A 26,524-nucleotide genomic window follows, 5' to 3' on the forward strand; every position below is an offset into this window, starting at 1 on the left:
CCATACATGTGCACCAAAAGACTTGTACAAGAATATTTATGGGGCACTATTAGTATTTTTAAAGTTTATTTTATTGAAGTATAGTTGATTTCCAATGTATTAGTTTCCAGTGTACAGCAAAGCAATTCAGTTATGCATATATCTAATAGTTTGTATCTGCTAATCCCAAACTACCAATCCATCCCTCCCCAACCCTGCTTTGGCAACCACAAGTGTGTTCTTTATGTCGGTGAGTCAATTTCTGTTTCATAAACAAGTTCACTTGTGTCATATCTTAGATTCCATATGTAAGTGATATCATATGGTATTTGTCTTTCTCTTTCTGACTTAGTTCACTTAGTATGATAATCTCTAGCTGCATCCATGTTGCTGCAAATGGCATTATTTTGTTCTTTTTTTATGGCTGAGTAGTGTTCCACTGTATATATGTACCACATCTTCTTTATCCATTCATCTGTCAATGGACATTTAGGTTGCTTCCATGTCTTGGCTATTGTAAATAGGGTCACTATTAGTGTAAACCCCAAACTGTCCATCAATAGTAGGGTGGATGAATTGTGGAATACTTACACATTGGAATACTACACAGCACTGAAAACAGACAAATTAGAGCTACATGCTACAACACTGATGCATTTCACAAACATAATATCAGCAAAAGAGGCAAGAAATAAAAGAAGTACATATTCTCTGATTCCATATGCTAACCTTTGGTGATTGCAGTTAAGCTGGTGGTGATCTTTGGGAAGCAGGAGAAGGATAGTGATTCTGAGGGAGCACTGGATGGGGGCTTTCTGGGGTGTTGGTCTTGTAAGTTGATTCTTGACCTGGGTGGAGGTTACACAGGTGTGTACATTTTGTGACGATTCATCAAACTGCACACATATTATTTGTGCAATTTAAAAATGTGTGTCACACTTTAATCTTCAAATTTAAGTTTATATTCAGTGAAATGCTTAGTTTTGGACTGGACTCAAATTTTTCTGCAACCCCATAGAAAAATGCAAATATCCAGTTGTCCCTAGAGTATTTCCTGCAACATCTTTGAGTGTCCTTAGAGAATATTTTCCCTCAATCCCTTCTGCTTTGTATGGGCTAAAATGCTACTTCTGGAATTGGACTCTAGGAGGAATCTGGAAGTTAGGCTAGCTCTGTGTGAGGGAGCCTATCCCCAGTTGCTCCTTGCATTCCATCAGGCCACGTACCCTGAGGAAGCGGAAGGCTGTAAAGTGGTTCTGGAAGTTGTGAAGTGCTTGGTAGATTGGAACTGTTGTTGATGTTTTAGATGAGAGGCACTCTGCCCTCTGCGCACTTCTTGGAGTCTGCAGCCCCTGTAGGACTAGCCTTTGAGGCCTGTTCCCATAGACCACGATTATAACCACACCAGCCTGCTGGTCTGCAACTCCCAACCACTGGCGACCCCAGCAACCTCCCCTTCTCCGCAGCCTTGGTTAAATAACTAACGGTAGAGTGAAAGTGCCTTGGGGACCCAATAAACTTTGATCAAGCACTTGTGCTGGGTCTGGTGCTGTTCTCCCAAGGAAATTTTCTGTGGCTGGAAGTGGGGAAACAGACAATATACAAGTACAGGTGACCCTAGAACAACGTGGTGGTTAGCGGTGCCGACCCTCAGCGCAGTCGAAAATTCATGTGCAACTTTACAGTCAACCCTCCGTACATGTGGTTCTGCGTCTGTGGATTCAACATCAGATTGTGTGGCACTGTCGTACGTATTTAGTGAAAAAAAATATGAGTATAAGTGGACCCGTGTGGTTCAAAGCCATGTTGTTCAAGGGTCCACTGTAAATACCGAACAAGATACTTCCAAAAAGCACTAAGTGCCATGAGGAACATGAGACAGGATGGAGAGATAAGGAGCTATGGGGAGGGATAGATTTTGACAGGTGAAGGCCTCCATGAGGAGGTATGGCAGTTTCCTATGGCTGCTGTCACCAAGAACCACAACTGGGGGGCTGAAAACAACAGAAGTTATGCTCTCAGAGTTCTGGAGGCCAGAAGTCCAAAATCAAGGTATCTGCAGGGTTGGTCCCTTCTGGAGGCTCTGAAGGGGAATCTATTTCATGCCTCTCCTGGCTTCTGGTGCTGCCGGAAAGCCTTGGCATTCCCTGGCTTGTGGCAGCATCACTCCAATCTCTGTCTCCATCTTCACGCGCCCCTCTTCCCTCTGTGTCTCCCTGCGTCTTATCATCTTATAAGGACACCAGTCATTGGGTTTAGGGCCCACCCTAATCCAGTGTGACCTCACCTTAACCTGATTCCATCTGCAAAGGACCCGTTGGGTCACATTAGTTCCCGTTAGCGGGAGGTAGTGAGGCTGAGCTGAGACGGGAAGGACAGTGGGGCGTCAGCCTGTGGAGCTGTGAGGACAGAGGACTCGGGATAAACAGAACAGCAAAGGCTGATATCCCACGATCAGAATGAGCCTGGAGTGTCCGGTAAATCGTAAGGCTGGGGCACCTGGGGGGGGGAGGAATGGCAGGATATGGGGTCACAGGTCAAGAGGGGCCACTCAGGTATGTGGGATGCTTGGTGCAGCAACACGACCCGAGGCTAACCCACCATCCTCATTTGCCCGGAACTCAGGGGCTTCCCGGGACACAGAATTTTCAGTGCCAAAGCCAGGATGGTCCCTGGCAAACTGGGATGAGTTGGTCATCCTACAGCCGGCTACCTCCTCATGGCTCACCACTGGTTTAGCCAGAAGCATCTCATTTTCCCCCAAAATTTCACAATGGGCAAGGAAGAAGAGTCTCCATTAATTGACAGCGTCCTGTGTGCCTTTCACTCTGCTAAGCGTTCTCCAGGGATTCGGTCTGCGCAGGCGCCCTGTGAAGGAGGCGTTCTTACTGTGCCAACCGTATGCCACGTCCATTACCACGACCCATGCCTCCTCTTTCCTACCAGCCATATCATTTCCTTAATAGCTTTTCGTGAGATGATGATGATAATTAACCCCAGAGGGTAGGGGGAGTGTCAGGGTGAGGACCTAACAGTTCTCCAAGTGTCCATCAGGTGACCAAAAGTGAGCCAGGTGCTTTATATGTAGAAATTTTATTCCCACCGCAACAGGAATAGCCAGCAATTATGACCCTTCTTTCATAGATGGGTAGGCGGAGGCTAGGAGAAGCTAACTAACTTGATCAAGGTCACCTAGTGAGGAAAGCAGGGCTCTGGGACTTGAATTCTGCACCTTCCTCTCTATTCCACTGCCCCCTAAGCAACAATGTGCCACATTGATCCGTGGCCACTTGATTTTTCCATGAGGCCAGATGCTCTCAGTATGTGTGTTTGGGATAAAAATTCAGATAGCATCTGGTTTATGTTGCAACTTTGGAGATAATTCCTGTCTCTTTGCACCTTAAGCGTGTTTCCCTTGTGTGCTGAACCAGAAAAAGTTATCCTGGGCTGAGATGCAATGAATGAGATGCTCAGCTTGTAAATTGGGCAGCACATTCCCTTCACTATTTCTTTTTAGGAAGGGCTTCCCTGAATGCTAGAAACTGGGGTGAATCCAGCTTAAGATGAAACACATCGATTGGTGCCTAAAGTGTGTCGGGAACTGTGCTCTAACCTCTAGGCATCAGGAGGCCAGGGCAGGAAAGAAATTTTTTTTTTTTTTTTTTTTTTTTTTTATGTCTGAAACATTTATATTAACATGTTTCCATACAAATAACCCAATGAAAGTTTAGTTGTTGCTGAGGAAAGAAATTTTTGATGCCCAAACAATCTGGTGAAAAATTAGAAGACAATAATAGTTAGTGCTAGTAATGCTGACTTGTACAGCTTTACGTTGAGTGAAGCACTGAGCAAATCTCAATTAACTCTCACAGCAATCCTATGAAGTCAGACTCAGTTCTTAACCCCATCTTGTGGATAGAGAAACTGAGGCTGAAAGAGGCTAACTCTCTCAAGCCCAAGTCCTCAACTTTTGTAAGTTGCAGGGATTTGACCCAGGAAGCAGTGTGACTCAGAGTGTAATAAGCAAGCCACGAATCTGCCTGGGATAAGTGCATTTGTAGACCTTCATGGGTCTATAAAGGGTCTTAAGAATAACCCTGCCCAGAAATGGGTAGAAAACAAAGGTTCTTGAACCTGACAAGGCCTCATGATATTTTTACTAACAGAACCTCTATGAGTGCAGTGTATTAATGTTTTATGAGACATATTTATAACTATTACTTTTTAAATAGAAATATCAGTCATAAGCCTTTGAACACATACATTTATCTTAAAGGTTATGAGACCCTATGTGGGTGACGTAGTCTATAAAATGCTGTAAAATGGGTTTAACAGTATCTGCCATAACTGAGTTCCATGATTTCCCTAAGGAGGTGCCGTTAGCTGGTGGGAAAGTTGAAGTTCTAGAATCAGAGACCTGACCTACTGAGCAAATAATCTCTTGGAGCATTTTTGGATGTCACTTGGTGATTTGGGAAAGTTACTCAACCTCTCTGTGCCTCAGTTTTCTCATATTTAGAATGGGGATTATGATAGTACCTTTACTTCAGAGGGTTGTTATTTAAAATAGATAAGTTAATATATGTAAAGAGAGGAGAAAGATCCCTGCTACTAGGTAGGCACTATGTGCGTTGGTTATTATTATCACCACCGTCACCATCACCACCAGTATCACTACCATCAGCTACTACCATTTCCTCTCCTATGAAATCCACCTCCCAGCCATACTCCATGGAGTAAATGATAAAGCGCATGTTAAAATGTTGGCAATTTGTGCAGCGTGCTGGGAATGGTGTTGTGGCTGCAGCACTATTTCTGTCAGGCACAGAACAGAGGGAGGTGCCATGACCAGAGTCTTCCTTGAAGAAGACAGCTCTCTCACTGCGGCCATGCTTCCTTCATAGGTATCGCCCTCAGTGTGCTCCCCATGTACCTGAACGAGATCTCACCCAAGGAGATCCGCGGCTCTCTGGGACAGGTGACTGCCATCTTCATCTGCATTGGCGTGTTCACGGGGCAGCTGCTGGGCCTTCCTGAGCTGCTGGGAAAGGTAAGTGTAGCTCCCCAGCCAACCACGTCCATTCTCACTTCATGTCACCATCTCTGCTCCCCATGTCCCTTGCCAGACGAAGGGTAGTCAGAGGTGAGCCCTTCCTCCAAAAGCTTGTCCCTATGTCCTAGAATTCTTGAGCATTCAAGCCTTTTGCTTATTATTGGAGAAAAGTTGTTGCTGAGTTTCTTTGATTGGGTTTGATTTTTTTTTTTTAGAAAATAAAAAATACACAAAAAATTCAAACCTTACAGAACGTTCGAATCCACCCACCCAATAGCTATTGTTAACAGCTCAATAATTTTCATTTAGGCTTTTTTCTTTGCTTATATAAACTTATATATACATAGTTTTGTTTTGTTTTTTAATGGAATCATACCATATACATTGTTCTGTTACTTGCCGTCTTCATTTAATATATTTTGGGCATCTTTCCAAGGTGTTTGGCTTAGCTCTACCTCACTCTTGAGCCTTTCTTTCCCACATTAATATGTAATTGCACAGTCTTCTGTTGTTGGCTTTCTGTTTTGGAAACAGGAAGGCCTGACTTTAAATCCCAGTACAGGCATGTACTTGCTGTGTGGCCTTGGCAAGGAGGAACACCTCACCCACGTTGGGGTGGGGATAGATGGAATCAAGGGAGGCTTCCCAGAAGAGGTGGCCTCTAAATTGAGCCCTGAAGGGTGAGCAAGCAATTAGGCAGGTGATGAGGGGGTTTGGCGAGAAGACCCTGTAGAGAAAGGGAATAACTAAAGAAAAGGCCCTGAGATGGGAACAGGCCTGTAAAAGACGTAGGAGTGGCTTGGGGGCTGAGGGAGAAGCGTGCGTGGGGAGCATGAGAGGTGAGGCACCTCTTCGCTGAGCCATGGTAGACTTCCTCCTGGGGGAGTAGGGAGCCCTGGGTGACACTAGACCAGGGGAGTGACGTGGCCAGATCTGAGTTAGAAGGTGGCTCTGGGAAGGTGGGGGGCAGGTGTGGGTAGGAGTGGGAGGGGTCAGAAGGGAGGAGAGGAACCTGATGGAGACTTGCTATTGGTGCACATAGTGCGGGAAGGATGAGACGGGAACTGAGGCAGAGGCCCGGGGGAGAGAGAGGAAGGGCAGATTGAATCCACAGGCTTTGCTGCCTGAGTGTCCAGTGAAAATGAGGGAAGAATGGTGAGGATGCCTACCAGGGATATAGAGCCATCCCCTTCCCACCTACACAAGAAGACCAGGAGGGAGGGAGGGAGAGAGGAGATTAAACCATGACTGAAGGTCGATCGTCAAATGCCCAACACTTCTGGGCATTTGAAGAGAGCACAGCTGACCAACCCCCGCCCTGTGGGCTGCATCCCAGCAGGAGGAGGCCGGCAACAGAAACAAACCGAACAGATGCTCACATCAATGGTGCGCTCGTGTGAAGCGCATATTTAATGCCATTCATACCTGCACACTACTTTGTGAACAGCTCGTATCTACAGGCATGGAAACAGGAGCTGAGAGAGGTGAGGGATAGAGCTAACTAGTAAAAAAATGTTGGAGCTGAACTCAGAATCCAGGTCTGCCTGTTCGCAGACCCACGTGTGGGGTGTGTCTTTTACAGCCACGAATGGGACCCTCTGGGTCCTCTGGGAATGTGACTCTGACTCTGACTCCAGTCCCATCCAGTGGGTTCTTTCCCCACGTCAAGCAATTGCCCAACACCAGCTGGGTGTCCTACCATGCAACTCAATTCTGACACTATCCACCCAGACGTAGTGTCAGATTCTACAGGTTAAGGGCTCGGTCCCACAAGACTGTCCCTGCTTCAGATGCTAATCTCAAGTCCAGTTACCTGAGCTTCTGACCTGTGGGCTATAAATTAGAGGTTCCCAGGACCCCTCCTTGGGTTCAATTAATTTGCAGGAGTGGCTCACAAAACTCAGGAAACCAGTTTTCTATAAAAGGATGTAACTCAAGAACGGTCAAATGGAAGAGCTGCATAGGGCAAGGTGTGGAGAAAGCGTGTGGGGCTTCCATGCTTTAAAACGTGTTCACCAACAGGGAAGCTCTCCAAGCCCCATCCTTTTGGGTTTTAATGGAGGCTTCATTACACAGGCAAGACTGATTGAACATTGGCCATTGGTGATTGAACTCAATCTCCAGCCCCACTTCCGTCCCCAGATGTCACGGGGGTGGGACCAAAAGTTTCAACCCTCTAATCAGTTGGTTGGTTCACCTGGCAACCAGCCCCCATCCTTAGGTGTGGTCCAAAAGTCGCCTCACTGACATAAACTCAGGTGTGGTTGAAAGGGGTTTGTTATGAATACCAAAACATCTTTATTTCTCTTATCACTTAGGAAATTCCAAGGGTTTTAAGAGGAGCTCTGTGCCAGAACCAGGACAAGGACCAAATATAAATTTCTTATTATAAACCACAATAGCACAGTAAGCACTTGGGTTAGAAAACAGGTCCCATTCTTTGTGCCAGCTACCTGAGTCTTACTAACCCTAGGGCTGTCTCCTGCCTCAATCAGCAAAGGTTTTATAAGCTGATGAATCAAGCATGGTGGCTGTATGATGATAGGATAATAGGAACTGGTTGACATTTATCACTTAAAAAACTTTTTTTTAAAATGTTTTGCTATTTTTATTGTGGTAAAATGTACATAACATGGGATTTACATTTTAACCATTTTAGTGTATAATTCCATAGCATTATGTATGACTTTTTATATTGCAGCTAATCCAGGTCACCTCAGAGACATCTGTTTCTGATCTTTTATTATTTACCCTTTTGGATTATTATGGCTACCATTTTGGTTTTGTTGTTGTTGTTTTGCAAAACGAAAAACAACTCACACTTACATTTTTCCTGTCACATGCATGACAATTTCTATAATTAACGCTTGTTGGAAAGAGTTTCCTTACCAAAGTGAGGTCCCATATTAAAGAGACTCTTTTGCTTTTTGTTTTTAAAGATATTTTAAAAGTATAAAAGTAACCATTTTTTGTGTGACAGTAAAACAATATAACAATTACAGCCTCAGCTGTTTAAACATAAAATAATATTTTAAAATCAATGAATAGAACTGTGCTCCAGGGGTAAAAAGTAAATAAATATCTGCCTCAGTAGAGCCTAAGCTTTTTTCTTTTGAGATACTTGTCAATTTCTCATCACTCAATAAAGTTCTCTTTGGTAAATCTAATAACAGATTCTTTCTGCTACTTGGGTCCTGTCTTAGTCCTGTGAGGGCTACTATAACAAACACTATAGACTGGTGGCTTATAAACAACAGAAATATATTTCTCACAGTTCTGGAGTCTGGAAGTTCAAGATCAAGGTGCGCGCATGGTCAGGTTCTGGCAAGAGCCCTCTCCCTGCTTTGTACACAGCCACCTTCTCACTGTGTCTTCACGTCATGGAGAGTGAGGTGATATCTCCCATGTCTCTTCCTCTAAGGGCACTAATCCCATTCATTAGGGCTCCATTCTCATGACCTAATCACCTCCAAAGGCCCCACTTCCTAATACTATAACCTTGGGGGTTATGATTTCAACATATGAATTTGGGGGGGACACATTCAATCCATAGCAGATCTCAGGTCTTTCTTGAACCTCTGTCTTCTCTCTTCCTTCACTCATCCATTCATGCATTCGGCACATTTGCTGATTACGGAGTTGGATGCTGGAGCTGCAGCTTTGATCGTGAATATTATCTTGCTCACAGTCTGCATGGACTGTGTGGCCTTGGGCAGGTCACCCCACCTCTGGGAGCCAGTGTCCTCCTGGGTGGCATGCATGCTGAAAAGTCCCAAATCCCCAAGCTCCACTCCAGCATGAGTTCCTCTAGGGAACATGTCTGGCAAACAATAACCCTGTACAGCATGTCCCCAGAAAGGACACCTTGTATGCATGCCTGTCCCATGCTGTTATTTCTGTTTGCTTCTGCATCTTTTCCCTGCAGTAGGTCGGGTCTTACTGATGCGTATGTACACTAAACCTAGAGGTTTCAAGTTTATTCACTCATGCAGCAAATATTTAGAAAGCTTCTGCTCCAGGATGGGTGTTGGGCTGGTGTCTGGTGATCATGCACTGAGGATTTCAGATGACTCTCTGCCCTTGGGGAGCTCATAGGAAGGACAATTAACCAATGATCAGTGTGATGGGGGAAAGGTAGGGCACTGTCCTAGAATAGGGGGTCAGGGATGGTTTTCTGGCAGAAATGACATGTAAACTCATGCCCTGAGGATGGATAGGATTTACCCAGGCCAGGCCTGTGGGAAGAGAGAGAGAGGCAGAAGTGGAAAGTGTGTTCCAGACAGAGGGAACAGTATAAGTGAAGGCCCTGGCATTTGTTCAGAGGCAGAAACCCCAGGGGGACTAGAGCGCCGAGAGGGGGAAGAAGGTGCCACTGGAAAGGTAAGGGCAGGAGGGCCACACCTGTGTTGTGAGTACAGTGAAGGGTGGGCAAATGAGGGGGCTTGGTGGAGATGATGGCAGCTGGGGACACATGCCCTGTCCAGTGAGAGTGGCTGCTACTACTTGATATTTCCCTGTCAGATACTCGACGATAGGTGATTTTCCAATTTTCAAGAGAAGTTAGAAATCCAGATTTTTATGTCACATTTCTTGATTTTTAAATACTGGAAACCAGTTGGCCTTTAAGTGAACAAACAACCTCCCATCTGTGGGTTGGGTCCAGCCTGTGGGCCACTTTCCATACATTTTCATGGGGACTGTGCCTGCCTGTAGAGGTTTATCTTTATCCAAGAGCAATGAGAAATCCTTGACAGGTTGAAGTAAGGCAATGGCAGTATAAGGTGAGCACTTTAAAATAAAGACTCTTGGGCCACAGCACAGAGAAAGGATTGGATCCCAAGAAAGCCTGGGGAGATTGCACTGGTCCAGGGGAGAGATGCTGGGAGCTTGGATTAGAGTGATGGCTGTGGGCACGGGGTGGGTGGGTGAGATGGCTTAGTGAGTGATGGGATGCAGTTCCTGAGGGAGGAGGAGTCCAGGATAACTCCTGGTGCCTGGCACATCAGCCAGGTAGCACAGCAGAAGTAGATGCTAAGGTAGGGAGCCCCGGAGGAGAAGCAGCTTTGCAAGGATGAGATGACAAGCTCACTGAAATGAATTGCCCAAGTCACAGAGTAACTTAGAGGCAGAGCTGATGTTCAAGAACCTAGGTATCTGGATTCTCAGGCAGGGGTCCTGTCTCCTGGCAGCAACCGGGCTGAGAAACATGACACTGGCCAAGGGGCACAGCACCCATGCCCACATTCTGACCCCAAGCCAGCTGAGAAGGTGTGCCATTGGTACCCCTAGGTTATTTTTTCCCATCAGATGGGATTTATTTCAGATAGTCTTGGGCCTGGCTATGAGGATGTGTGAGTAACTCAAGGAATGTCTTTTTTTTCAAATTCATGCTAAGGGAAAATGGATTTTGGGCTTCTGGTCCAGGAAAGAATGTTAAATGGGAAATTTTCTTTCATCTCTTTGGGATTTGTGATACTCCAGCCAAGTGAGATCCACAGTTATTTTACTAAGTGTCAGCATTTCATTTTCTCTGTTTTAATCCTATTTCATTTATCTTCAAAGACAGAGACAACTGAGCTCCTAAAATAAGTAAATAAATAAAGAGAGAAAAGCTGTGCTTCAATGAAGGCAATTGCTCTGAAATACAGAGGCTGGAGCAAGTAGCAAGAAGACTTTTAGAACAGATGCCAGAAGGCAAGAGAGAGAATCAATGCTGGTGCCTTGAGTTTAATCAAAGACACATTGTAAAACACTGTGGGGTTGAACATTTATGTGACATTTTGTATTTCCAAAGAATATTTCAAAAAACATATTAATTAGCTATTTCTCCTACAATGACAAAGAAGAAAGGAACTGGGATAAAAATTGTAGGCAGAAGTGTGAGAAGACTTGGGAACAGCTTGAGGCCGTAAGTGAATGGTTTCACATGCCGGGGAGAGCATCCGTTCCAGATGAGGATGCGGCCAAGAAAGAATTGGAGCTCAGAGCTCATCAGTGCATCACACACAACTTACGTCCAGTTTGTTCTTTTGTACAGATATTTAGTGCTCAGCTTGGTACCCTTGGGAAATATGAAAAAGGAAGTAAAGCCATTTGAAATTCTGCAGTGATAAGAAAGGCAGACACTTTGAGTATTTTGGTCTATAAGTTTCTTTCTACATTTCTATATCTCTGTTATGCAAGAGAGATAATACTGTGCTTAGCTTTGTGTTTTACTTTTAAAAAATCACCACTCTATCAAAGTCATTTCTCTGTATCACTAGACTCTTTGTAAACACATTTTTAAAATAGCATAGATACATTTTCAGTGTTACATTATATTCTATCACAAAGGTGCAATGTAACTATTGCCCATTACTGAATGCCTTTGCTATTCCTGAATTTTCACTAACATGAACAATACTGAAACAAATACCTTTCATAAAGCTCTTATCTCCTTTCTGTTATCTGGTTTGATTTTTTTTTTGGCTATGCTGTGAGGCATGCGGGATCTTAGTTCCCTGACCAGGGATCGAACCTGCGCCCTCTACAGTGGAAGCGTGGAGTCTTAACAACTGGACTGCCAGGGGAGTCCCTTGTTTGATTTTTATGAGTATGTTGCATCCATATCCATTGTACACAATATGGAAGAAACTGGTAAATAAAAACACTAAAATGTCTATATCTCACCATTTCTAGACAAACACCTTAACAGTTTTAAAAGCTTTTTTCCATTATTTTTTAATCACATAAACTTACACACACACATACACACAAACACAACATTTGGTTCATTACATTTATAACTTTTTGTGTGCTGATTATTTTGCAACACTATATTGTGAACAAGTCATTAAAATTATTTGCCATGATAATTTTAATAATTGTACATTATTCTATTTTTTGAGTTACCATAATGTGTTTCATTATTCTTTTATTTGCTGGACATTTGGATTGTGTTTATTATTGAAACACTGAATTTATAAACTTAGGATGAACAATCTTCCACATAAATCATTATTCAAATCTCTATTTGTGTGGTTTAGCATCCTAGAAATGAAAACAATATGTCAAAGAATATACATTTATTTGAGGCTTTCATACATATCAAATTTTTCTCCAGAGGCTGCCTCAATTTGCTTCCGCACCAGCAGTGTACAAGATGCCTTTGTCACCCATGAGCCTTTAACTCTTTGGTATTTGAAAGGCAAAAATAATATATCAATAGTATTGCCTTAGAATACTATTTTGTGTTTCTTTGCTTATTAGCAAGGTTGGCTATTTCATAAATGCATTAGTTTCCTGTTGGTGCTGTAACAAATCACCACAAAAGAGATGGAAGTTTATTCTTTCATATTCCTGGATGCCAGAAGTTCAAAACCAGTTTCACTGGGATGAAATCAAGGTGTCAGAAGGGCTGTGCCCTTCTGAGGAGGAGAATTCTGTTCCTTGTCTCTTCTTGTCTCGCTTCTGGTGGCTGCTGGCATTCCTCGGCTTGTGGCCACATTGCTCCAAGATCTGCCTCTGTTGTCACATTGCCTCCTCCTCTCCTTTCTGTGGTCAAATTTCCCTTTGCCTCTGTCAGCTGAAAAAAAAATGCACAACCTAAAAGTTGAGAGTTATGTTTTATTTAGCCGACATTCTTAGGACTTCAAGCCCGGGAGACAGCATCTCAAATAACTCTGAGAAAACTGCTCCTCGGAGGTGAGGGGGGAGCTGCAATATATAGGAGTTTTTGCAACAAAGGGCAGGCAGTCGGAACGTAAAAAGATTATTGTTAATTAAAGAAAACCAGATAACTCAAGTTAAGGAATTTAGCGCTTTTCTATGTATGGGAAGATGTAAGAGTCTGGGCTCACTGAAATCATTCCTTTGATATGCACCTCAGCTATCTGGGGCCAGTATCCTGTGTTTTCTCATCCTGAGTTTCCTCAGGCTGCAGTCTTGATGTCTGCTAGATGGCGGGCAGTCCTTGTTTCCGTCCTGAGTTCCCTTAGCGCTCAATGTCAGGAGTGCCTGCAATCTCTGATGGCTGCAACACCCTTTGTTTACTGATATGGCAGGCAGCATTTTTAGTCTACCCCTCCCTCTTCTAAGAACACCTGCAATTGCATTTAGGGCCCATCCAGGTAATTCAGGATAATCTTCCCATCTGGAGATCTTTAACTGCAAAAATCTTTTTTGCCACATAGGTTCCAGGGATTAGAATGTGGGTGTCTTCGAGGAGGCCATTACTGAGCCCACCACACTAAGTTAGTTAGTTTTCAAACATGTCTTCTGTAAATGGTCTATTCATGTACTTTGCTTATGTGTCTGTTGGGAAGTTAACGACTCTCTTAGTAATTTTACAACCTCTTTTGCTTTTAAGAATATTAACCCTTTGAGTCATTTGTAGCGACGTGGATGGATCTAGAGACTGTCATACAGAGTGAAGTAAGTCAGAAAGAGAAAAACAAATATCATATATTAACGCATATATGTGGAACCTAGAAAAATGGTACAGATGAACTGGTTTGCAGGACAGAAACTGAGACACAGATGTAGAGAACAAACGTATGGACACCAAGGGGGGAAAGCTGGTGGGGGGGGAGTGGTGGTGGGATGAATTGGGAGATTGGGATTGACATACATACACTGATGTGTATAAAAGTGATGACTAATAAGAACCTGCTGTATAAAAAATAAATTAAATTTTAAAAAAGAATATTAACCCTTTGATATATTTGTGCAAATATATATATATATATATATATATATATATATATATATATTTATATATTTATTTATTTATTTTTGGCTGCATTGGGTCTTCGTTGCTGTGCGCGGGCTTTCTTTAGTTGCGGTGAGCGGGGGCTACTCTTTGTTGCGGTGTGCGGGCTTCTCACTGCAGTGGCTTCTCTTGTTGCGGAGCATGGGCTCTAGGTGCGTGGGCTCACTAGTTGTGGCTCGTGGGCTCTAGAGCGCAGGCTCAGTAGTTGTGGCGCACGGGCTTAGTTGCTCCGTGGCATGTGGGATTTTCTCAGACCAGGGCTCGAACCCGTGTCCCCTGCATTGGCAGGTGTACTCTCAACCACTGCTCCACCAGGGAAGCCCTGCTGTGCAAATATTTTTATGACTTGGGTTTTTTTACATTTAATTTCCTTTTTATTTTCAATGTGTGGATTATAAAAAAAATTTTTTTACGTAACAAAGTCTTTCTTTTCCTTTGAGATTTCTTCCACTGGTTTTTAGCTTAGAAATTTCTTCTTCTCTTAGGAATGCAATGAATTGTCATCTGTATTTATTTGCAGTTTGTCTATGGTATCAGTTTTTACATTTAATTCTTAAAATCTTTTGAGTTATTGTAGAATATGGTGTAAAGCATTTAAATTTATCTTTTTCCCACCTCTCTTACCACTTTTTCCTAAACTACTCTTTAATCCAAACAACCTTTCCCCTGTTGATTTTTGAGGTTTCTTTACCACACATTAAATTCAAAATATATGTGAGTTTCTGCTTCTGGGCCATCCACTTTGTTCCTTTTATATTTCTATTCTAGTGCCATACTTCATTGTTTTCATCATTGTAACTTTGTTATATGTTTACTACTGTCCTCACCACTGTTCATTTTCAAAACTGTGCCGGAAGCATTCACTTGTATGTTCTCCCATGGGAACTTTAAAACTATTTCCTCATTTTTCAACACAAAAAAGTCATTGAAATTTTGATTGGAATTGTGTTAAACTGAGTCATTAGTTTGAACCCAATTAAGATTGTTTTTCATAATTCATTATTTCCATTGAGAAACGTATCATGCCTCCCTCTTCATCTAGATTGTCTTTTGTATCACTCAGCTGTTTTTATTGCTTTTGTATTTCTAACTAAGCAATAGGAACTAATTTTCTTATTCATTATAGTTATTTTCTCTCTTGTTGCTGCTACTGGAGGTTTCTTCCATTACGTTTTTGATTGTCAACAAAATATGGGAAAGCTACTGATTATATATGTTAATCTGGAACTCTCTTTTGCTTTCTTACAGTTTTTGTCTGTTTATTTGTTTGCTTATCTAGACAATTCAAGTGAGTGATTACTGATAGCATCTGCAAAGACTGATAATTCTGTCCCCTCCTTTCTAATAGTTATGCCCTTTCTTTCTTTTTACTGACATTCATGTCTTATTGCATCGGCCAGGATATGTTAATAATGTTGATTGCAGTGGGCATCTTTGTTTTTTCCTAATTTATTTGGAACACCTATTGTGTTTCACTATTAATGTAAGTATGTTAATTCTTATCAATTTAAAATGGGCTAGTATTTATCTTGGTAAGGAATTATGTATCTCATTTTAGTATTTATATCAGCAATGTGGAAAATATCTTCTAGTTTTTATTAGGCTACTGATGCTTTTTTGTTACCTGACAATCAATTATTGGATATGTTATATTATTAGAATGCCTTGTATTAAACCATCCTCACAGCCCTGGCATTTATCTTTATTGGTCACTGTGGAATATTCTTTTTATATGTTGTTAAATTTGATCCATTGGTATCTTGTTTAGATTTATATACTTATATCCAGAGATGAGATTTGTCTAGAGTTTTGATGCTTAATTTATATTTTTATCTCTTTTCATCTTTTACTCATTCTAGATGATAAGACCTCACTAGTGAAACCATCTCAACGTAGTTTTTTCAGGAAGAAATTATTGGAGGATATTTTATCAGTTTCTTCTTTAATTAACAATCTAATCTCTTTTCAGTCAGTTTTAAAAATTGCTGCCTTTTCAATAAAATCACTCATTTCATTGGAACATTCAAATATGCACGCAAATATACATACAACTATATAAGTTTTAACATCCTCATGTCTATTCTTTATATCTTCTCTCTTGACTTAATTTGATTTTGCTTTCTCTCTCTCTCTCTCTCTCTTTTTTTTTTTTTGACCGCACTGCAGGGCTTGTGGGATCTCAGTTCCCCGACCAGGGATTGAACCCAGGCCACAGCAGTGAAAGCGCTGAATCCTAACCACTAGATCACCAGGGAACTTCCTGCTCTCTCCATTTTTAAATAACATGTCCAAATGGTTGCCTCTAATTTTGCTATTTGAAAGACTAAACTCTGTTATCCATTTTATTGCTTTCCAATTTTAATTCCTGCTTTTTCATTATTATTCATACATTTTTTCCCTTGAACATAGATTTGCCAACATTCCCAAAATTTTAATATGCCACTTTCTCAATGTTATTTTTCTAAATAATTTGTCGTTTTGATTCTATGTTGGGAACAATTAATTAGAGTAATGTTTTCAATTCCCAAACAGATGTGACTTTGTTCTTGTCACTCACTGCCAGTTTCATTTTGCTGTGTAAAGAGAAAGTAATCCATAAATTCCTCCTTTGGGGAACACGTTAAGGTTACTCTGTGGCCAGTTTGCAGTCACCTTTTAGAAGTATCCCATGTTTGCTCAAGGACAATAGCTTTTTCTTGGCACATTGTAACACAGAGAATTGGTATTACAAAATGATTGTGATGTCATCACAACAATTATTGTTAATCTACAAAATGCTAAGGATCTCATACCGGAAAAATTTCACACAAGATTAAAAAGAGGTGAGAAAATGTGATTCTATCATAGACAAATGAACTCCAAAGGGCAGAGCACAGAGCAGGCCAGTTGTAGCTGCAACATCGAGTCATGGGCATGCGGGTTCTGGTGCCAAACTGCCTGGGTCTGCCTTCCAGCCCCACCACCACGCGCTGTGGGACTTTGAGTAAAGTTTCTGAACCTCTCTTAGCCGTTTCCTTACCTATCAATGAAATTACAATGGCACCTCTCTCGTGGGGGTTTCTTGTAAGGCTTGAAGAAGGAAACAGATGTCAAGCATTTGGAACAGTACCTGGAGCTGGTGGTAAATAGATGTCAGCCAATATCTCATTTAATTCATGTAGCAGCCCTTGGAAATAAATATTATTACTTTCTATGTTAGAGATTAAAGGTTCAGTCTCAGAGAGGTTTAATAATTACCCCAAATGGCTTATGTCCATTGTCCAGGTGGTAGGGGAGGGAGACACCATTCCAGGTAGAGCAAATGGCCAGTGCAAAAACAAAAATAAAAATAAGAAGATTGAGGGAGAGCTAGGCACATTTGGAAGCAGAGTGGCTCAATAAAAGCGCCACAGATTGAATGAATGACAACGTGAACAAGTTAAGGCAATGAGATGTTAGCATTGCTTTGAAAATCCAGCCCCATATCCTTGGTGTGCAGAGAATGGACGGTACTCAGAGGCAGAGGGGATGGGAGCATGCACATAGGTGCAGCCTAGCATCTTATAGATGAGGAAGCAGCACACGAGAGGAAGGGGTGCCATGCTTGTTCATTGGTGGGTTCAGCAAAGAGCCAGCAGGGGTGTCCGTGTCCAGGGAAGGGGCACCAGATAGCTGACAGAAACTGCAAGGGGGACAGAGCACCCAAGGAGGAGGAACAGTGGCTGATGAAATTAGATGGGAGCCCCGGATTGTGGGTAGGCTGGCCTTTAACTCCTAGACTTCCCGCTCGTGTCTGAAAGGTGAGTTTCATACACTCAACCCAGACATGAAGTCACGGGCTCAGGATAGCAGATCTAATAGCAGACACACTCTTCAAATAGGATGGGCCACTTGTGTTGGCTCAGGACCACAGCAAAGGGAAAAAAGAAGCAACGTCTCTCGGCTCCCAATCACGTACCAGGCCCATGCTAGGATATCACCGCTGTCAACCTCACAGCAACCCTGCAAAATAAGTGTTAATTACTCTTCTCATGCGATTCCAGAGAGAACAAGTAATTTGCTCAAGGCCCCAGAGCTAGTATGTAGAAGAACCAGAACTGAACTTGGGTCTAACTCTGAAGCTGAGTGGGGCTGTGAAAGGCCCAAGGTTATGGCCCAAATTTGTGACCCAAAGTCTTGGAGCTCATTGGTAACTAGGCTGGTACCTGACCACTGGCAGTCACACCTTCCATATCCCCAGAATCCAGGTCATCAATAGGAAGGTCCAAATCACAGGGCGTCCTTGTGCTTCTGTGAGCCTTAGAACAAAGCACATTTCTTTGTCTTCCTTTCTTGAGCTCCATTTGGAGGACACTGATCTGATCACAGATGAGCCACAATGAGGATTTGTAGAAGGAGGTGACAGACGAAGCCGTGGTATGAATGGATCTGAACAATGAGACCCAGAAACCAGGATGATTCAGCTAGAACGCAGGAGCCTGACAAAGGGATTCATAATGGGCTTCAAGTTAGGCAGCATTATTTAGAAAAGAATGCTGGTTACCTAATTATCTCGGGAAAGAGAACAGTGATCTGTATAAACGTATTGTCAGAGAAATTGGACTGCTCGGGTTAAGAGCACAGAGCTGGGTACCACACTGCCTGGGGTGGGTGTACCACTCTGCCATTTATAAGATGCATGACTATGAATGCATTACTTAACTTCTTGGTGCCTTTGTTTTCTCATCTGTCAAATGGGAATGAAGGCAGGGGTGTTGTGAGGGTGAAATCGAGTTACTCTGTATGAAGCACTCAGCAAATTCACACGTGCTCAGTGCCAGCCTGTCACTGTAGGTTGGCCCGGGGAGGCACTCTGCAGGTCAACAACCTTTAAACATTGCATGGATTTCTTTCTCTAAAATGAGGAAGGGACAAAGTTGATTTCATGGGAAATTTTGCTGCAGGACGTTTAACCCCTCTCTCCACCTCTCCAGCCTCAGTTTCCTTATCTGTAAAATGGGAATAATAGCTACTGACCTTACTTTCCCATAAGATTGCTCGAGAACAAAGCGAAGCAGAAGGCACTCAAACCCTTTGAAAAGCAGAAAAATGTTGCAGGAAGCGGGTCGGGAGCTGGCGTTTCTTGAAAGGTGACCCTGGGCAGGTCACTTCACTCACATGTGGCACTTGGGACAACTTTCTGAGAGGTGAATGTTATGCCCTGAGAAGGTAATTTCAGTATTATTTCTAAGACAGGAAAATGCGAGGGTAATCATACAGTGATGTTCTTGAGGTGTCTTTTGTTGTTGAAGTCAGAGTCAGACCATGAATATGTACAGTAAGTCCCCTACATATGAACAAGTTCCATTCCGAGAGCATGTTCATAAATCCAATTTGTTCATAAGTCCAACAAAGTTAGCCTAGGGACCCAACTAACACAATTGGCTACACTGTACCAGCTATAGCACCGCTGCTTTTACGCTTGCTTCCAGACATCCTGGGCTTGAAATAGATACTGTACTACTGTACTCTATACAGTACTATACAGTAAAGTACACAGAAGCACAACCACTTTTAGAGGGTGCACACAGGTGACAATGTACACCAGACACGTGAACTGACTTGCGTGATGGGACATGCAAACACACGTTCGCATCTTTGAAAGTTCTCAACTTGAAGGTTCATATGTAGGGGACTTAATGTACCTGAAACAGTGATTCTAGAGCAACACATTTGCTGCAATGACCTGAGCGTCTTAGCGTCTGGATTGTATCCTGTGGGGTGGGGTGGTGTTGACTTCTGCAGGATTTGGAGTGAAGATGGTGAGAGACTGACCCATCATAAGGTAGTGTCGTGTGGTGCAGACACAGCTGGGCACATGGTCCCCACCCCAGGGCTCTGTTAGCTGCAGCCAGCAGGGTCCCCCCTCTGGAAGGCGGTTGTGGGGACATCGAGGTCATGGGTTCCATGGACGTTCATTGACCGGTGCTGTTTCCCTTTTGAGACCCAGCTTGTGACAAGTAACAAGCAAGGTGCATTCAACCCTTTTACAAAGCATCCCTTCAGAAGGTGACTGTTTCTCCCTCGCTGAATGGCTGATGCACAGACCTGCACCTCACCCTGGTGGAATCCGTTTTGGTAACAGCATGAGCCACTGCAGCTGAGCTCGAGTGATCTCTGATGAGTTCTGTACAGAACTTTCTATAGAGGAGCAGGACTGGTTCAGCCTAATATCATCTGCATATAAATTCACTATTTAGCTAGCAGCTGCCACGAGGGAAGGCGATGGGTATTGCTTTGCACTGAGAACCATGTGGTATCAGGAATAATGTCACAAAAAGAGCCCCGTGCACAGATCAGAAGAGTCACGCTCTTATTCAACTCTGTCCCCCAGTTTCTCACGTGAGCTTGCCTCAGCTACTTAACTTTTGTGGGTCTCATTTTTCTCTTCTATAGACTGCAAATTATAATAATACCTCATAGGGGACTATTATTTATGCTACTTTAGCCCTTTAATAGGATATCATGTAGGGAAGTTTTAGCTTTTATATATATGTGGGGTGTGTGTGTGTGTGTGTGTATTTAGTACTTTAAAAGCAGGGGTGTGTGTTATTTCAGGGGTCTCTATCTTATCTGCAGCATCGCTTACCTATGCCATTCATCTTACTCAACACATATTCAGTCAAGAAGCATTTACTGAACACCTGCCAAGTGCCAGGCATTGGGAAGAAACATAAAAGAACATGGCAGGGGGCGGCCCTGAGGAGCTCAGTCTAGTCGGAGAGACATACCCATAAAGAAAGACGTGCTATACAGGTAACAAGTGCTTTCATGGAATTCTGTACCAGGAAGAGATGTCCTCCAGAGGAGGAAATGCTAAAATTGTGAGGATACATAGATGTTCTGCGGATAAGGGCAGGCATTCCTGGGAGAGGAAGCAGCAGGTGCAAAGGGCAGGCATTCCTGGGAGAGGAAGCAGCAGGTGCAAAGGCACAGCGTCATGAAATCAGCTTGTCAGACTCAGGGATGCCCTTGGGTTGGCAGGACCAGAGCAGAGGGGCAGAGGGCTCTTCTGTCTAGCCAGTGGCAAGGCTGGAGTCCTGGAAGGGTGCTCATAAAACAGGGCTTTGTATTCCAGGTGAAGAGATTTGAACTTGATCGTGAGGGCAATAGGGAGCTGCTGAAGGTTTTAGACAGAGAAGTAGCTTAGAACGTCAGATTCACATTTTAGAAGGATCACTCTGAGGCTGTGAGGGGAAAGCAAAGAATGCAGTAGGATTTCAGGACAGTGAAGATGCTGTTGTCAGAATCCAGGCAAAACGCTGTAAGAAGCTCCCCTAAGGCAAATGCTAGCAAGGTAGAAGAGGAGGAGATGCACAAGACAGAGATTTCAGAAACAGAGCCAATAGGATTATATGAGGATAGGCAGCAGATCGGATGGCAGTGGGAGGCCTGTGAGGTAAAGGCAGGAATGGAGGTGATGTCGGGTTTCTTAATTGAATTTCTGGACAGGTGGTGATAGCCCCGGCTGTGGTCCAGGGACAGGCATGCGTGGGCTGGGAAGTGGGGGACACCACGCGGAGATTATGGAACCCAAGGGTTTTCAGTGGAGCTGTCCACTAGGCAACTGGAAATGTGAGTTAGGGGCCCCAATAAGAGGTGTGGCCCGGACGTGGAGGTTTGGAGTCATGGCCCCATACATGTGTCTTAGGTTGGGTTCCCCAGGGAAGAGACCCTGAGATGGAGATTTGTGAGCAGGAAGTTGATGGGGGAGTGTTCTCAGATCAACACATGTCAGGCAGTAAAGGAAGCAGGACTCAGCAGAGGGAGAGGGTGAGCTGCCCTCAGTCGCAACGGAGGTCTCAGCCCGCAGGGAGCACTGGACCTGGGAGGACCCATCAGAGGTGCACCACTTTCAGGCAGGGGAGGAGAGGCCTTTGTGCCTCCACATCAGCCAGCCACTGGGTGCAGCTTGCTCCTAAGGAGGCACGAGTTGCCTTGTGGAGGAAGCATCCTTCAAGGGCATGTCTCTGGGGGAAGGCGGGGACCCACCTGCCCTCCCGTAGCCGACAACACTCCCGGCAGCTGGGGGATGAGCCCCTCAGTTCTGCGCCACACACCACTGTCCGCCGCAGCTGGAGGTGAGGCCCTAGGCTCTCAATTGGTTGCCACTGGAGCCACCTGGACAGCCTGAACAACCCAGCGCCCAGACCACACCCCCAGGCCTATTAACCCCAAATCTCCAAGTGTGGGAGACCATGGGCATCAGCAGTTTTCAGAATCCCCCAGGTGATTCCAATGTGCAGCCAAGTCTAAGAACCACTGCCCTGGGGGAAGTGATGGAGATGAACAGAAAAGAGGGTTGAGCTCAAATCCCTGGGAAGGTGCTCAAAGAAACTGGAGAAGAACCGGGAGAGAGGTGTCCTGGAAGGTCACAGGCAGTGGATTCCAGAAAGAAGTGTTCCTCTGCAGCAAGAACCCATGTGGCACCATGCCTGAGGGAGAGGGTGACCCAGCTGCTCTAAAATATACCTGGGATTTGGCTTTAATCGGGCATTGTAAGGTGACAGACACAGAGACACTGCCTTTGAAAGAAGAGTTTATTATTCACAGTCCCCTTGTGAAGGTGCACACCACCCCATGCAGGGCCACATGGGGAAGCACCAGGGTGTGTCAGGAGGCAGAAGGAGAGAGGGCAGGGCGCGACCTAGAGCCTTTATTGTGGCTTCTGTGGGAAGGACTGGGGGAGGCAAGCTTGGGAAAGCTTAGGAGGGCATAGTTTGAATAATTTCAGGTGGTCCCAGGGCTACAGGGGCTGTCTCTACTTGTCTGGTACCTGGCCCTGGGGCGATTTAGGGCAGGGGGCATATTGACTTGGTGTGTCAGAGTTAAATAGAGGAAGTGGTTGGTGTGGGCTCTGGATTGGTTGGTTTGTATGTTAAAGGCACGCTCCCAGGCAAGTTGTTTGCTAGGAATTAGCTAGCCTGGGAGGGGGAGTCTCTCCAGGATCAGTAAGGCTCCAAGATATCAAATCATCATAAAACACAGGAAATAAAAAGCAAGGTTAATAACCAGCCCTGAGGGCCCTCAGCTTGGAGGTCAGAGTGGGCTGGATTTCAGCCTCAACTCACCCCCTGGGGGCACTGGGCACAACTTTCACAATACACAGTAGCCTTGACCTTGGATTCCTTGGGGCTGCAGAGGAGATGACTCTTCAGAAGAGAGAGAAAAAGAGGTGTGAACTCCCAGGTTAGGGAACCTGCAGTGGGAGGGGGCTTGATCCCAGGGATGGAACTCTCCAGAATTCCTGTGAAAATGCTCACAATGAAAGAATATCAGCTATAAACGTTCTGCCAGCCCCAGGGACCTGACCTAGTTCTTTACCTCTTCCATCCTTGGGGGGAGGGGGGTGGTCAGACGCTGGGTAGAAGCTGGGGGAGGGCAGGGGGAGGAAGAAAAATGAACCTCAAACATGTACCTCCCACCCCCAACTCTTTCCACTGCAGACTCCAGCTCCATGCAGGCTTGGACTGGCAGGGGGAGGCGGGTGGAAAATTCGTCATTCAGCCATGATTTTGATTGTGATTTTGAAACTGTGACTCTGGGACCATCTAAGACCCCTGAGATGGGGCTGGGAAGGGCACCCTCAGTGATTACATTTTGAGTGAATGTAGGAGACAAAAACCAAGGTCGTGTTTCGATGACACCATGAACTCTATGTTTTTAAACTTTGTTGCAGTTACATTTGTAAAGTATCCAGCACGGAGCTTGACACTTGGAGAGCTGGATGAATGTTAGCCTTGAGTCTAATGAATGAGATCTTAAATATGAAGACGTATAAAGAAAAACAGCCCATTTCATCCCCCAGATAGTCTTGTGAGGGAGATCTCCTTCCTCCCCTTCTCACCTCCAGTAGCATGGAGCTCGGCGGCCTTGGGACCCTGTCCTGGTAGTGGCAGGAGTGGCCACCAGCACCACCTTCCCGGCTCCACTTGACTGGGGGGCAATGGCACGATGTGATGTCCTTAAATTAGAACCTGACTTGGGATAAGATCAATGATTCCAACTCTACTTAAAAGTTTTTGCTATCTCATCATGGTCCAGGAGGGTTTTATATATGGAAAGGCCTGAGGTCATCTATAGCTTGGGGGAAATAGGACCTAGAAGTCTATTCTAAAAAAGGAAGCCTTGCAGATGAAAGAGGAAGATAACTGAGTTGTCGCAAGACCCACTCACCTTACCTGAGAGAGAGTGAAAATCATCTCGGCAGACAAGACTATCCATTTTTCTTCCCTCCCAAGTAAAATAAGCAAGTGTAAGGGCTCTGGCCTCATGCTTTACTGAACACAACAGGCTCTAACTGGCACCACAAGAACTCATCTGAGAGTCACTCTCCGGAGCACCTAGTGGTCCCATGTTAGGCGGGTCATACTGTAACCAAAAGTGGGGGTCTGGCTGCTCGCCCCTCAAAAGCCAATAAAGAGGCAAGTTGGTGGAAAGGAAAGTTTGCTTTATTTCAGATGCCGGCAACCGGGGGTTGGCGAGGGGAGGGCGGACTCCTGTCCAAAAGCTGGCTCACCGCCCCCCTCTGCAATCAGGGGGCAAGAGCTTTTCTAGGTGGAGGGAGGGGGCTACGTGCAGAAGCTGCACAGTCAGCTCCGACAGTCGTCTTGAAATTGGTCACACGGTGGTCTGATCGGCGTCATCTCGATTGTTTTAACTACAGTTAATCTTCAGTTCCAGGGTCGGTTTGTTCCCATTTCTTTGAGTCCAGTTCTTGGAATTGTAGCAATTTATGTCATGGCTACAGTCTGGTCATCATGTAGTTAACTTCTTCCACCTGGTGGGGGTTTTAGTATCTATAAGACAGCTCACAGGATATGGCTCAGAATATTATTTATAGCCCTTGAATAGAAACTAAAGGTCCCTGACTATACTTAATGACTAAACTATTATTTAGTCCTGTTGGACTGTTTTCCTTTGTTTCTGCATTTTCTCACTTCTCTGATTAAACTTATTCTTTGGCTAAAGTTTTTCCACAGACAAAAGGCAGGTGGAGAACGTAGTGCTGGGGGGCAAGGACCATAGGGTCCTGCTCCATTTCAATACATGTTTTTTTAAAACATGCCTTTTTGTTTGAATAGCTCCTGAGAAAGAAATGCAAATGGCAGGGCTCTTTACAACAGTGATGGTATGTAAGAAGCCCCTTCCCACACTCCTGTGTTTCTCCAGTAGGTATTTATTGAACAACTACTATGTGCCAGGCATGCTCTCTGCCCTCAGGCAGCAAGAGGCCTAAACTGTAATGGGAAATGCCGAGACCTTGGCTCGGTGCTAGGACCAGGTACCCAGGAGCATCTTTGAGGACCACTGGAGGCTGATGGAAGAGGTCAGATCCCCTGGGTCTGGTGGCCTCATGGTCCCTCCCTGGCCACTGAGGCACCTGTGACCAGGCTTCATGGATCAGAACTCAGGTTCTGGGATCTGAGACCTGGCGTTCAGTCGGGCCTCTGTGACCAAACTGGGGCCCTGATGAGTCATTTAACCTCTCTATGCTGTGGTGGCTGTTTCTGTAAACCGGGCATCATCATGGGCTCCATCTCGGTGGACAGCTGTGAAGATGCAAAGAGATAGTCTATGTGATGAACTTTTCATGGTGTTTGGTAGTAAAAACTGCTCTTTCCTGTGGAATGCTAGCGTGTGGATTCCTAGGCCGAACACTTTATACATCTATTAAGTCATTTAACCCCCCCGCCCCAACGACCAACGTATAGGCATAAGCATTATCCTCATTTTACAGATAAGAAAACTGAGGCATGAGCAGTTAGGTCACTTGCCCAAGGCCACAGAGAGTGGGAGAGAGGCAGCATTCAAATCCAGACAGCCTGCTCAGGATCTGTGCCCAGGCTGTAGGTCACTGCTCATAAGTGTTCACAATAGTTATTACGTCATTGGCAGATCAGACGTGTTCATTCATTCTTATAAATGCTTAGATAAAGCACTTGGTGCAGCCATCCATAGAAGCAAGGCTTCTACTTTTCTTGGTAGAAGATGGGCAATAATTACTCCTAAATACAACATCTCTCCCTGTGACTACCTAATATTTCTGGGAAACCTCTAAACACTCACTGGAAAGAGCCAAGTTCATGTACTCTGTTGTTGGCTAAGCTCAGTGCCTCAGGAGTAAACTGTTGCCCGAGCTCTACTCTGGACATTCCCGCTGTTCTTCTTCCCTGGTCCAGACACCGTCAGCACCCCAAGCTGGGGCTCACCCACCCTGAGGTCAGTAGCATCAGTTTTTCTCCGGAGATGGAGCCCAGATCACAGCTACCAAAGTGATCACCGTTAGGAAAGGTTGCATTTAAGACGCTGTGGATCACAGGCTGTACCACCGACTGGGCTTCTCAGTAATACTGGGAATCCATTCAATGTACTCACAGACTGCATGATCCCAGAAATGCTGAATTGTGGGTTCGGGGAACTAGGGGGTGTCCATCTCAGTTCAAAGGCTCCTGGTTGTTCTCAGAGCCAGGTCCAAGTGCCATGGAATAGCAGCAAAGCCACCCATGACCCAACCTCCACCTAGTGACAGCTCCAAGGATGCCACCCCTGGGAGGAGCCTCTCAAATTTGATGCTGTGGGAAAAGCTTGGGCTTGATTCCCACCTGTGCAGCTGCTGGCTGGAGGCCTCAGCACAGATATTACATTGTCTCCACATCTCTCACATGCAAATAGCACCAGATGCTGGAAGGTCAAAAGACACAATCATGTGATGAGCTCACACC

At 44.6% G+C, this 26,524-nt stretch overlaps 1 protein-coding gene across 4 annotated transcripts in view; it reads left to right on the forward strand.

Annotated features, from left to right (window-relative positions):
* The window catches only part of SLC2A9 (solute carrier family 2 member 9), a 233,560-nt gene that overhangs the window by 53,853 nt on the left and 153,183 nt on the right, over nt 1–26,524 (forward strand). For all 4 annotated transcript variants that reach the window (XM_059924186.1, XM_059924182.1, XM_059924183.1 and 1 more), the window contains one exon: nt 4,884–5,029. In XM_059924186.1, the coding sequence (XP_059780169.1) occupies nt 4,884–5,029 (146 nt within the window). The remainder of the gene's footprint in view (nt 1–4,883; nt 5,030–26,524) is intronic.

Source organism: Balaenoptera ricei, chromosome 5 (assembly GCF_028023285.1).
Source record: "Balaenoptera ricei isolate mBalRic1 chromosome 5, mBalRic1.hap2, whole genome shotgun sequence".
Classification (NCBI taxonomy): Eukaryota; Metazoa; Chordata; class Mammalia; order Artiodactyla; family Balaenopteridae; genus Balaenoptera; species Balaenoptera ricei.